The sequence below is a fragment of the Ursus arctos genome, unplaced genomic scaffold (assembly GCF_023065955.2).
Source record: "Ursus arctos isolate Adak ecotype North America unplaced genomic scaffold, UrsArc2.0 scaffold_3, whole genome shotgun sequence".
Classification (NCBI taxonomy): Eukaryota; Metazoa; Chordata; class Mammalia; order Carnivora; family Ursidae; genus Ursus; species Ursus arctos.
In genome coordinates, this window is record NW_026622985.1 from 70,221,695 (window position 1) to 70,235,734 (window position 14,040).

Consider the following 14,040-nt stretch of genomic DNA (forward strand, 5'->3'; position numbering starts at 1 on the left):
GTTGAATTCTTAATGTGTTCACTATGTTGACTTTTTATCTTTACTTTTGCTTTCCTTTTTTCTAAATTGTTTATTACCTCATTCATCCAGTTTCATATTAATAAGCTTCCTATAGTCACTTTAGGTCTTACATTCTTTTACATCAAAAGGTTCCTGGCCTATTTCCAGATTCTAAAGTTGTAATAAAATCCCATTTTTAGATAGATTGCTCTAATAACTTGAGTAGATTCTGCTGTGTGACAGACTCCACCACCTAAGTGATATGTCATGCATCAGTCTCATCGTAACAGAAATGCTGTGACAAATGTTTTATTCTTGTCTCCCAGCATTTTCATAAAAGAAGCTATATTATGCCCATTATCTGTGCATCCAAAACATTAAAGATGAAAATAACTAAGTAGATACTTATTTTATATGAAGTGCTGACAAACCACACGATTCTTAATTCATCAGATATATATTGGGAACTTACTAGCTTTGCTCTACTAGGCAAGTAAGTATAGCAAAGGAAGCAGTGACACAGAACCTGCCTTTAAGAAACGAAAATTTGGGGGGCGCCTGGGTGGCTCAGTCGTTAAGCGTCTGCCTTCGGCTCAGGGCGTGATCCCAGCGTTCTGGGATGGAGCCCCAAATCAGGCTCCTCCACTGTGAGCCTGCTTCCTGTCCCACTCCCCCTGCTTGTGTTCCTTCTCTCACTGGCTGTCTCTATCTCTGTCGAATAAATAGATAAAATCTTTAACAAAAAAAAGAAGAAAGAAAGAAAGAAAGAAAGAAAGAAAGAAAGAAAGAAAGAAAGAAAGAAAGAAAGAAACGAAAATTTTATTTTTTTTTAAAGAATTTATTTATTTATGAGAGAGAGAGGGAGAGTGAGAGAGAGCACAGGCTGGGGGAGGGGAAGAGGGAGAGGAAGAAGGAGAGACAGAGGGGCAGACTGCCCTCTAAACAGGGAGCCTAATGTGGGATTCGACCCCAGGACCCTGGTGTCATGACCAAGCTGAAGACAGACACTTAGCCACTGAGCCACCCAGGAGCCCCTGAAATTTTAGTATGGGAGATAAAAACATGTACCTGATATCAAGACAGCAAAAGACAAAGACATACAGACAAAGAGCTATTGAGACCCACATAGGATCCATTTCTCTGACACTGGTCCAAGAGAATTCCATTCCCTTAAATTTTATGTAAATAAACCCAAGGCACTTGAAGGATCAAACAATCAACATCACTGAAATCCAGTTTGTTTACAGCAAATAATGTTGGGGGGAGGAGTCAGTCAGGCGTGCAGCAAGGACCTTCTAGCCTAAGCTAGCCAAGCAGTACTACCAAGTTCTATAAATGTTTTGACTGCTGTAAAGTGCTAAATCAGGCCTAAGTTCCTACAACTCATGTTTTAATAATACAGTGGAGTTTCTGTTATAAAATAGAATGGACATAATTTTTTTCCAAAGACAGCTGCCATACATGAAAAGGAACAGAAAAATGATTTTTACTTCCTTCCTACCCTGAAGCCTAAAGTCAGAGTTGCTTTGCAAATGTTTTCTCTCAAGAGTTTGCAGCTGTTTCTGCCTTTCCTATTGTGCTTATGTTCAGCTCTGGCTGGGAATACAAGCTTCAGCCCCAGCTGTCGGGTGTAAAGTGAATCAGGTATTTCACAGTGGTTATTTGGTTAGAAAGAATTATATTGTTTAGCTAACAATATTATACGTATGGCAGAGAAGACATGTTTAACATGTTTCTAACATTTAAACATGTGTAACTTATCTCATACAGGTGCAACTCCGTCTAAATATACTGATGTGTATGTGTATTAGGGTTTATCTGTAGCGCCAACTCAACATAGATACAGATTTCAAAACCAGTTTTTATTTGTGTGATTACCCTCTTGGGATGCTTTGAAGTAAAATAATATGATAAGTCCTATTCACCATAGTATAAGTAAACAGTGAGAACAGGGCTTCTTACAAATTTTAGAGGGGGAAGGGATGTTGAAATGAACAAGGCTTGGGAACATTAGTGCTGTGTGCAGGGCTACGTGGGAGAGGGAAGACGGTTACTCATGAAGATCACAGGACTAATCACAGGGATTGCCCACGTCTCCCCTTCTGAGCTCCTCGTCTAATCAACTTGCAAAAACAATGCTTGCTTAATATATATATATATATATATATATATATATATATATATTTTTTTTTTTTTTTTTTTTTTTTTTTTTTTTTTACAGCTCTCGTATAAGGCCTTTAATCTCTAGATCCAAGGCATCGCTATTAAAATATTTGTGCATGACTGTCAGGCCAGGGAGAGTGAGTGTATCGGGTGGGTTGGGGGAGGGGAGGCACTTTCAAGATTTGTTTCAATTTCAGCTCCACAAGCGCTCCTTGGACAGCTACCTTGTCTGCATACAGTGGCCACTGCCTGGGCACTGTCACAGCTGTCATTTGGTTCTTTGGCATCATCCTTGCTATTCTCCCACCCCCTTTCTCTCTTCCCAGTTCCTTGATGCTGTTACCACTCATCACCCCTGTTCTCTTGTGCCTCTTAACCGGACCAGTTGGATCATAAGCAAGAAAGTTAAGGACATAGGGATCACCTAAAAAGACATCCTTTGGTTGTGATCTTTACTTATGACCATTACTTAAAGGAGTATGTTAGTAATCAGTGAACCTGAGGATAATTACTTACTTCCAGTAAGAAGAATCAATTCATCTATTGACCTCCTGTCTTCAAATTCTTTCGGTTCCTGTGCCACCATCATGGTATGTCAGAGCTTTGTGTTGGAAGCCTGTGGCATACATCACCTTTGGGATTACTGCTATTTTAGAGAATGTAGACACAGATCATCAACTCATCAATGCTATGAGCATCCGGCAGAGACCCAGGCAAATGAAGCTTGAACTTAAACATTTCTCTTTAGGGATTGCTAATTTACTGGTCTCCTTTATAAAATGCTCAGATAAAAATATCATCTTCCTTTTTTTTTAATGTGTACATCATTGATTTAGTTATATCCCTAAAGTATGGTAGATTTGGTATATTCCTTTAGAAGAAATCTGAGGCATCTGGGTGGCTCAGTCAGCTAAGCATCGGAGTCTTGATTTGGGCTCAGGTCATGATCCCAGGGTCCTGTAATCGAGCCGCATGTTGGGTTCCTCACTCAACAGGGAGTCTGCTTGAGATTCTTTCCCTCTCCCTCTGCCCCCCCCCCCGCTCGTGCGCATGGATGCATTCTTGCGCTCTCGCTCTCTCTAAAATAAATAAATCTTTTTAAAAATATTTTAAAAATAGAAGAAAATATATTCATGAATTCTGAGACTTCTTTTGTTTGAAAAAGAAACCATTATAAATAATAATTTCAGAGCTCTCTCTATAACTAAAAATCAACCCCAGTGCATGTATAGTTTCCTAAAACGAATTCATGCATGCTTTTGAAATACATATATTTTATACACTGTTATATGCATAGAAAATTAAAACATCATAAATATTTGAAACCATGGGAAAATGCTAAGCTTTTGTTTGTTTTGTTTTTTGGTAATAGGGAATACCTGGGATTTCTTGTTTGGGTGCTTTTTTGAAAGAGTAGAGAGGCATTTTAAAACATGAAGTATATGTATCAGTAGGGTTTTTTTTTTTAACTTTTATCACTTTTAAAATTCAAAAACAGATATACTCTGTGTATAAATTGGCAGATTCTATAATTATTGCATTTGGAGTATTGATCTGAAAGTATTGATTATTTAATTTTTTTTTAATTTACTAGTTTATTTGGATTTTAGATGCTTGATGTTTTTTTACAAAGGTCTCAATCTGGTTTTGACTCATTTCGACTCACAATCATTTCAAAAAGTTAAAACACATATGCATATCAGTACTGCAGCAATAAGGAAAATTGTTTTGCTTTTTGTGTAAACCTGGCCTTTGTAGTATCAGGTTGGTATAGAAGCACTCATGACCATTTACCAAAAAGAACAAAGAAAAGAACAGAGCAAGGCTTCATTTAATTCAATTTTTGCCACCTGGTACCTTGTCTTACCACTTTTATTTCTTGAGCTGTCAGCACCAATCAGCAATTTCTATTTCTTCTCATGGTTGTTTTTTGTTTTTGTTGTGTTTTTTTTTCCCATTCCAGAAAACTAGATGTTTACCTTGATTGAGATAAATAACTCCACTCTTCATATCTGATTTCTTTCTACAGAAACACCAATTTCTCTCACATACTGAGGAAGACAGTAAACCTAAAGCAGGTGTCTGAACCAGTTCAGACTACTATAAAAAATTCCCATAGAATGGGTGGCTTAAACAGCCAACATTTATTTCTCATGGTTCAGGAGGCTAGGAAGTTCAAGATCAAGATACCAACAGATCTGGTTTCTGGTGAGAACCTGATTCCTGGTTCACAGATGGCTGTTCTTGCTGTGTTCTCACATGGTAGGAAGAGGGAAAGAGAACTCTCTGGGGTCCCTTTTATAAGGGCACCAATTTCATTCATGAGGACTCTACCCTTATAACCTAATTGCCTCCCAAAGACCCCACCTCCTAAAACCATCACATTGGGGGTTAAGATTTCAACATATGAATTTTAGATGGACACAAACATTCATTCTATTGTGGTAGGCAAGAAGCAAGAGGCATTAAAAGACATATCTTGAAAATGCAGATCAAACTCTTGCAGGTTATCTAAATATCTGAAGCATTTAAAAACCTTATCCCTTCATTAAGGCTTAAATGAGCTTCTTATTTCAGGCTATTCAAATATTTAGGCAATAGATATGGCTGTAGGTCTTACTATGTGCCCAACCCTGTATTGGGAACTATAGGGAAAGCAGACCCACTCCCAAGATCCATAAGGTCACATCTAGTTATAACCCCGTCTGTTTATCAATGGTGTCATCTCCTTCTCTCACATTTCTTTTCTTTCAGTTCACATTTTTTTCTCATTGAGTTTCAAGCTCCAGTAATCTGTATCATCTTTCATTACAAATTCCCTTAACAGAAATCCTTTATTTTTCTTAATTTTTAAACTAGAAATCAGTCTAGATGATATCAAAGGTCCTACTCGATTGTATTTGCCTAGAAATAGAGCTGCATATGTTCTGTTCTTACAAAAGGAGAATTTATCTGATCTGCAATTTTAGTATATATGCTGCCAAAGACAGTAAGTTTCAAAAAAGCAGTAGGGCCCAGGGAGTCTATTCCCACTCTGACTGATTCTCCTAGTGAAAATCCACTTTTATTCCATCTTTTATCCCTTCCCCAGCTCCAGGCTTTCTAGGACTTGTTTTACAAAAGCCCAGTCTGACTATGAGGGCATATTCACAACACTGGTTGGGAGGCTAAGTATAGGTGATACTCAGGTACTCAGTCTTGGGCAGAAGGAATGGATGGAAGACTGTGAACCTCTAGTAGTAAGCTTGCCTTTTACTTAATTTAAGAAAATATTTGGCAAAGAAATACAAACGAAAATCACAATGAAGTACCACTTCACCCACAGTGAGTTGGCTATAATCAAGAAAACAGAAAATAACAAATGTCAATGAAGTTGTGGAGAAATTAAAACCCTCACACATTGTTGGTGGGAATGTAGAATTATGCACACCTATGGAAATGGTATGGCAGTACCTCAAAAGGTTAAATATAGAGTTACCATAGATCCAACAATTCTACTCCTAGGTGTATACCCGAGAAATGAAAATATATATGTTCTCACAAAAAGTTGTACGTGAATGTTCATATAGCGGTATTCATAATAGTCGAAATAACCCAAGTGTCTGTCAACTGATGAATGGATAAATAATATATGGTATGTCCATATAATGGAACATTATTCAGCAGTAAAAAGGAATGAAGTCCTGATACGTGTTCCAACATGATGAACCTTGAAAACGTTATGCTAAGTGAAAGAAGCCAGTCACAAAAGATTTCATTCATATAAAATGTCTGGAATAGGAAAATCCATAGAGAGGGAATGTAGATTAGTGGTTGCAAGGGACTGGAGGGCACGAGGAGATGAAGAACGTGGTGGCTAAAGGGGGTTAAGTTTCTGTTTGAGATAATGACAGTGTTCCAAAATGGTTGTGGTGATTGTTGCATAAATCTGTGACTACAGCAAAAACCACTGAATTGTGCATTTCTAAAAAATGGACAGTGGGGCACCTGGGTGGCTCAGCCAGTTAAGTGTCTGATCCTTGATTTTGGCTCAGGTCTTGGTCTCAGGGTCTTGAATTCGGGCCCCATGTTGGGCTCTACACTGTGCACGGAGCTTACTTAAAAAAAAAAAAAAAAAAAAAGGAGAAAAAGCCACATACAAATATCTCATGTTTACCTGTATTCAAAATTCTTAGGAGAAATTAAATTTTAAAACAGTTAAATAAAAAATAAATCTTGGGAACGCCAGGGTGGCTCAGTTGGTTAAGCATCTGCTTTCAGCTCAGGTCACAATCCCAGGGTCCTAGGATTGAGTCCTGAGTCGGGCTCCTTGCTTGTGGGGAGCCTACTTCTCCCTCTGACTGCTGCTCCTCCTGCTTGTGTGCTCTCGCTCTCCCTTGCTCTCTTTCTGACAAATAAATAAATAAATAAAATCTATAAAATAAATAAAAATTAAAAAATAAATCTCTATGTGTGGAGTGAGGGAATCTGGCCTTTGAGTAACCAAAATTAATTTGTTTAGGTTTATGGATTTTGGAACCTACCCACGTAGGTTTTATTTTATTTGTACATATATTTCTTCCTCATGTCCTCTCCCAGATAATTGAGATCATAGCCACAACAATCAAGTACATGTGGATTCCTCCCTAACTCCCTCACACCCAAACATATTAGTCTTGTATTTTCAGGAGCATTAGAGAAAAGGGTTTTGTTTTTTGTTTTTTGTTTCTTGTTTTGAGACCTAAGCATTAAAGATTAGCTGTCAACACAGTCAAAGATAATTGCCAGTCTTCTGTTTCGTACTAGTTATCCTAAGAATTAAATTTAAATGCTAGGTTCAGTCCTGTCCTTAGAAATATCTCCATGACAACCAAAAGGAGCTTCTAATTTCTTTAAAAACATTGCTACAGGGGTATTTTGAGGGTTAATGTGGTTACTCCATTGTTTGGAATTCTAGCAACAAGATAAAGTGAGGAATGAATGATAGAAAAGCATTCTTGGCATTTTATAGAAGTAGGTTTCCTTACTAGAAATGATCAGCACAAAGGTATTTGCATCTGTGATAGGGCCTCTGCTTAAAACTCCAGGTATCTCACTTTTCCCTACAGCCTTCCTGTTTTCTCTGGTTCATCCCATTTTCTATTTGAAGCCATGCTCATCCTAGCTCATGATCAAAAGTAGACCTCACTGGCTCTACTAGTAAAATTTCCTCTGTGCCACCAAAAACTATTGAGATGTGGAGTCTTTCTCCTTAGGCACACTTAACTTGTGCAGCCAAGATTACTGAAACAAGGAGTATTTGGCAAGGCAAATATATTGTGAAATTTGTTTTAATGCTTTGACTCACGAGTGGCTCTTGAGAGCTCAGAGTTGAAGCTTTTTATTGGTATTTACTCTGGTGCTCCAAGAGTGTAGCAGTTGAGTGTTTAAGAAGAGGTCAAGCAAATCGGATTCTGGCGTTAGATAAAGCTCCTTGGAAACCTGACTCTTGTACTTTCTAGCTAAAATTCTCTGTTATATTTTCTTTACGGAAAATAATAGTACCTACCTTGTAGGATTATTGTGAGAAGTAAACGAAAAAACATTTAAAGCTCTTAAATGACTGGCTCAGTCACCATATATATGGTGCTCTCCAGACAAAAAGTCTGAACAGGGAATACACTTAAATCAATCTACCCAAGATCCAGAGATGCAAAGAGCTTCTTTCTGAAAAGAGAGACAAAGGTTAATCCTTTCTGGGAAATGAACATTTGAATGGGCTTCAGATATTTGATAAAGTCAAAGATAATGACCTCGTAATTAGGAAGGGATTGCTTATTATAAATATGAGAAATGATATTAAAGAGAGCAAAAAGATAGGAGAAAAGGGGGTCCTAAGAGTTGATTGTTATGTAGCAGGTCTGAATAGAATGGAAGATACAAGAGAGAGGCAAAATGCAAATATTCATAGGAAGGTTCAGAGGGATGAATAATCTTCAGTGAAATGAAAAGCACAAAATGAGGCAGAGAACAGAGTGCAGTTATTAAGAGAGGCTGGGGTTTGATTTTGTTTTTGACCTGTGTGTGAGAGAAGGAGTTTTTTTTTTTCGCCTTTGTAGTTGGAGGTGATTGGCAACAGTCAGGGAAATATGAAAAAAAAATGAGGGTGGGTGGATAGGAAAAACAAGTGCTGAGCACCAGAAGTAAGTCAAAATTGAAAAATTGGATAACTGAAATTTGGACAATTTGGGATAGAGGTGTTAAAAGTCTGATATCCTGATATGCTGCTCGTAACCTGCACCCAGGAGGGAGGTAGGACTGGTAATTGAACTTCTTTATACTCTGGCTACAAAAGTCACAGATAACTATTTGGCCCTACATTTAGGCATAACAACAGTTTCCATCCTTTCTCATCCTGACCAAATGACCTTTGATCCATCATTTAACTTCTGTGCAAATATAGCCACCCTGCTTAATGGAGATGTTTTGAAAGTGCTGAGTGTTTGGGATAGAACAAGTGTTAGAACAAAATGTCATGATGTTTAGCTTTTATGGATGTATGTGAGTTTGGTTAGTTTCTCTATCAACAACGCACTGTCTGGGAGCAAATTAGATACTTGGGCATCTTCCCAAATTGTTTCAAGCAACTTGACTCTTTGTGCTGAAGAAAAAATTTACACCTAGTTCCCCAAAATATTTATATGTTGTGTGTGAATTTGTTAGAGTACTAAGCATTTAATTATACCTGTAATTTTCATTCCCATTTTACAAATGAAAAAGCTGATGCAGAGGGAACGGTTATTTAACTAATCATAATCTCGCAGATCCCCATGTTTGTCCCATGGTTTCATACTCATGACAGAAACATAAAGCGGTATTTGGGATGTTGGACAATTTCAGAAAGGCAGTTTCAAGCCCAGGGCTACATTCGGCCTCCTGCACCTCATATTGATAAAAATCGATTGCCTATTTAAGAATAAAAGTCTTTCTTTTATTTGAAAGTGCTGAGTGAACACTAAGTCTTAGTGTTCATCTCTGATAGTCATTCTGACTTTTTAAAAACTTTTTTAAAAAGATTTATTTATTTATTTATTTTGGTGGGGGGCAGTGCAGAGGGAGAGGGAGAAGCAGGCTCCTCACTGAGCAGGGTTTGATCCCTGGACCCTGAGATCATGACCTGAGCCGAAGGCAGACGCTTAACCTATTGAGCCACCCAGGCACCCCAGTCATTCTGATTTTATCCCTGGACTTCATTAATACTGGGTTCTAGTAGTTAGAGAAAATGGAAATTATAAAGCTGAGAAACATCCCAAATTAGAAATACCTCAAAGCAAGAATGACGCAAGTCATCAAACCTCATTTCCAAGGCATTGTTAAAACCATCAGACCTTATTATAAAACCAGGTCAAGAAGCAGAACTTTATAATCCAAGAAATAACATCTGACTGGACAATGGTTTATAAAAACAACAGCACATTATTTTAAAGTAACTGAAGGCTTATTTTGACCTCAGAAGATCTATAAATATGGCTTAAGAGTAGCAAAGCTGGAACTAGATCCAGGTCCTCCAGACTCCCTGTCCACTATCTGTTCCATTAGGTCGAGGAAAGCTGTCCAGTGGGGCAGGAATGGAGAATAAATTTAAAAAATAATTTGAAATCCTTGTAGTGTAAGTGAGGTCTTCAGTTCTGGGGAGAGTTTTGGCTCCTCCAGTTCCCAGTACAATTGTGAGGACTTGTCTGCATGTGCTGGCTGATTGACTGAAAGATCTCCTTCCCTATACACCATTAAAAGATCATATGCAAAAGTCTGCCTTGGGGGTTCAGATGAACTGTCTTCAAGACAGGAGATTAGGAGATGTCCTATTGATTTAGAATGAGATAAACTACAGGGCCTTTAGTTCAAATACCCACAAGCTCTCCTAATCTGTTATTAGCATTATCATCCACATTTTCCACTTGTATGTAAACTGAGCTTGTTGGACTAAGGTCATTTGTGTTTTGTCTCTCAGGTTGTGGTTTCTCGATCAGGATCGTCAACCCCTCATGTGAATTTTCGCCTGGATTCCCACCCTGTGTCTCCAGAAGCAATTGTGGAGCACCCATTAAACCAAAATGGCTACACACTGGTCGTCACTGGGAAGAAAGTAAGCCCTGTTCCCACAGGGAGGTTTTCCCTGAGTGGATTTTTACAGTGTGTATCATATGGTCTTTTTTAACTTCTCTCTTGGTCTTGCATTCACCTCTCCTCTCTCAGATTATTTCTTGAGTATTCCAGAGATCTTCTGAAACTAAGTTAAATCTTTATTCAGGAAGATTGGACCAAAGGGAGGTCCTCTTCATAATGTGTACTTCTCCTTTTGTCCTATATTTCTCAATGAGAAAAACAAATGCGCAGAATGAGAATTATGGTCCTAAGGGCAGAACTCTAATGCAGACAGATAAGTCCTGAAATGTACATTGGAATCTGACACCAGCTGGTAATCCCTCTTCTCTGAGAGAAGGAGGTGCATCCTGATGCCAAATGATATGTAAACTTACTTAGAATTTCCCAGGGGTTCAAGTGTGTTTTCCAGCAGCTTAAATTATACTCTCTTGTTATTTTAAAATCATCTCAGACAGAGCAAAATGTCCCTAGTAAATAAAATCTCTAACATTGCATGACAGTCCGTGTGTTCCCTGGACAGTAATGGTAATGTTTATCACATATACACTAACAATAGAGGAAAGGAAGGAATTTGGTTTTTTTGTTTAAATCACTTAGTCGTTATTACATGATTTTCACACATAGGTGCTATCTCTAGTAGACTCTATGCAATTTTATTTACATGTATCTTTAGTGTATTTAGTTTTCATTGAACAAACAAAAAACCCCTCTGGAAGCTCTTTCCATCACTTTTCTTCACAGATCACCAAGATCCCACTGAATGGCTTAGGCTGTGAACATTTCCAGTCCTGCAGTCAGTGTCTCTCCGCCCCTCCCTTTGTGCAGTGTGGCTGGTGCCATGACAAATGTGTGCAATTGGAGGAATGCCCCACTGGAACATGGACTCAGGAGATCTGTCTGCCTACAATCTATGAGGTAGGAATCTGTCAGCTGTCACCTGTGCTTTTGATAAACATAAATCCCATTAATGAAAAAATTCTAAATTCAACTTATTCTTTTAGCCGTGAGACATCAGCCAAAGCACCATCCTTCTCCACGGTTTTCCTTCCGGGTGGCATTTGGGCACATCACCCTGAGCCCTGTACCTGATACTTGCCTTACACTCACTAAGTAGTTCTCTCCTTGAGCAAGTTGCTCTCCCTTAGTGCTTTGTGAATAAAAGAGTGGTGGCTAGTGAGCAACATTGCTCCCCATTTCCTCACCCTGGGACCTTTTCCCACCTGACCCATCTGACTCAGTGATTCCTCACCACCTACTTAATCTACCGGGTGCCCAGACATGAGCCTCCACCACACACAGAGATCTTAAGCATAACCCAGAATCTTAAACTGAACCATGCGAGCTAGGGATGCCAGCTATGCTGGGGCCGAAAGTACAGAAGATTTCTTCCTGTCTGATGTATAGGTGATGACTTTGTCTCATCACACATAAGACTAGAGGTTACTTCCCAGGCCAGTGTGGGAGGCAAGTGGACAGTGAACACCCATGGGTGGCTATGTGCCTTCTTTCAGAGTTCCTGGAAGAACACTACAGGTACAACTGATGACTCATACTAACATCTATACTCTGTGAGCCATTTCATTCTTTAATTCAGTCCAAAAATATTTATTGACTGCATACCATATAGCAGCGCTCTTCTAGACACTAAGGAAATGCGGTCTGAACAAAAGAAAAGTGCCTCCTCCTATTAGAGAACTTAGCTTCTGGCAGTGAGCTCAGTCATGGCATTGTAGCCATGCTCTCCAGCTCTCTGCTGCCTTATTTGTTTAAGCAGATATTTGGTACTGTGAAAATCTCCATGGCAATTTTTTTTAAATGTCTCGATCCAAATACATTTTTGCTTGAAAATAATTCCCTGGTGAGGACCCAGTATGTATTTTCCCTGCTCACATATAGAACAGTTGGACTTTAGTAAATGATTCTTGTGAAAGACTCAAGTTAAAGGTCTCGGTCGCCTGGATCAAGCCCAAGTAAACAAAGTGTGCAAGTCAGAACAAGAACCGCCCCCCAAGCGCATGGCTGTTTTCATTTAGTTACGGTTTGGGGCAAGATTTGTGCAGGGTGACTGGGTTTTAAACCAAATCATTTTCTGTTAAGTGAAACACAGTTATTAAGACTTAGCTTGATCGGCCAGGGAATAAACTAGAAGACAGTAAGAAAACAAACCTAGATCTATACTGTGGTATTATACACCCTTTTTGTGGTTTAGTATATTTTTAAAACTACGTGCAGTTTTATACTTTTTTAAACACACAGCCTTGGCAATTTGAGACACTAGAAATCTGAACTCAGCAATTCTATGAAAGAGATATGGGGAGAGTATATGGGGGGGGGGTGCATACGTGCAATTGAGTCACAATAATTTCATTTCAAAAATAGCCAAACTAGGTGTTTTAAATATAGAGCAGGTTGAGAGCCTGTGCAAATGGAACATTTAATTTGACCAAAGTACAAATTACTCATGAAAGCCATATTAAAATGGGTTTTTTTTAAAACAACTAAATATTTTAGGATTTTCTGGAACCAAAGAATCTCTCACAGTGTTTAAATCTCCCTCTACTCTCACCTTTCCTAACTCCAACTTTCTGTAGTTGCTGATTTTAAGAGGTTGCTTTGCATTGTGCACGAGTCAGTGAGGCTTGGGCTGTACGGTTAGGAGGAAAGTAGTGCAGCTGAGTCCATAAATCCCTTTTGGTTCATAGTTGTTAGGAAGATTTCATGCTGCACTAGACCGTGACATTTAGCATTCTTACTGCAAAAAATAAGACAGATTATTCATCTATTTCTTATCTGTCTTAAACACTATAGGCACAAAACCCAACTAGTGTATAGTTTCACTTTCCAGTAAATGTGAGTTAACCTGCTTTTCAAGGTACATGATGTTCAGTGACTGAAATTCTTTGCAATTCCACATAAGAGAGATTTCAGGATTGCAAGCCTATTATTTTGTTTCAAACATGTTATCTGATCTCATACTTAAAGAGGAATGAGAAATGCTTCAGAAAAGGAAGAGCACTTTACAATGCGTTCTGAATTTATTAAGATAAAATTGTCATATCTTGTAGGATTGAATTCAGTCCCAGTGAGACAATAAAATGGTTTATTAATTGATTGGAAGACTCAGATAAGAAGCAACAGTGATATCTTATGGGGCGGGGGTGGAGGGGGGTGTCATTCAGGCTACCACCAATGTATTTGTGACTTTTTAACTACTGAAGAGGCAAATTCTAATTTTCCATGGGGGTTTTATTGTTGTTTTAGCGTTCTCATGTATTATCTTGGTGGGTTTTGAAAATGTGATCGTTTAAATCATTTTCACCTATGAAAGGGTGTTAGCTGCTTTGGTGGCTGTTTCTGCCCTGTCCAGACAGGTGGGAGACCTAGCCTCTGTGCCTTTATGCCGGACACTCATTTCCTTCCCACAGAGTTTCCCTGCCCTTCAGGATAACTCACAGTTTGCCAGCTCATTGTTGGTTCTATCCGAGGGTGTGTTGTCCAAAACCACTTCCTTCCTTTTCCCCTGGAAGAGTGAACATTACCCCATAAGCTAAGGGGGAAATGTTTTGATGCCCTGCTCTAATATCTCAGCCCAGGGAGGAAAGCTAAGTTGAGCTGAACTTTTGAGTCCTGACCAATTGACTAGCAAAGGTTTTATCATCTCCATTTCTGTTGTCAGCACACCAACTGAACAACTCTCAGTGTCTTTTCTCAAATCATCACCCAATCCATTTGCCTTATGTAGAAAGTGATGAT

General features: G+C 38.7%; 1 protein-coding gene across 1 annotated transcript in view; it reads left to right on the forward strand.

Annotated features, from left to right (window-relative positions):
* Window positions 1-14,040, forward strand: part of MET (MET proto-oncogene, receptor tyrosine kinase) — a 110,463-nt gene that overhangs the window by 56,769 nt on the left and 39,654 nt on the right. Inside the window, exons 5-6 of the mRNA XM_044387785.3 lie at window positions 10,133-10,267; window positions 11,029-11,202. Of these exons, the coding sequence (XP_044243720.2) occupies window positions 10,133-10,267; window positions 11,029-11,202 (309 nt within the window). The remainder of the gene's footprint in view (window positions 1-10,132; window positions 10,268-11,028; window positions 11,203-14,040) is intronic.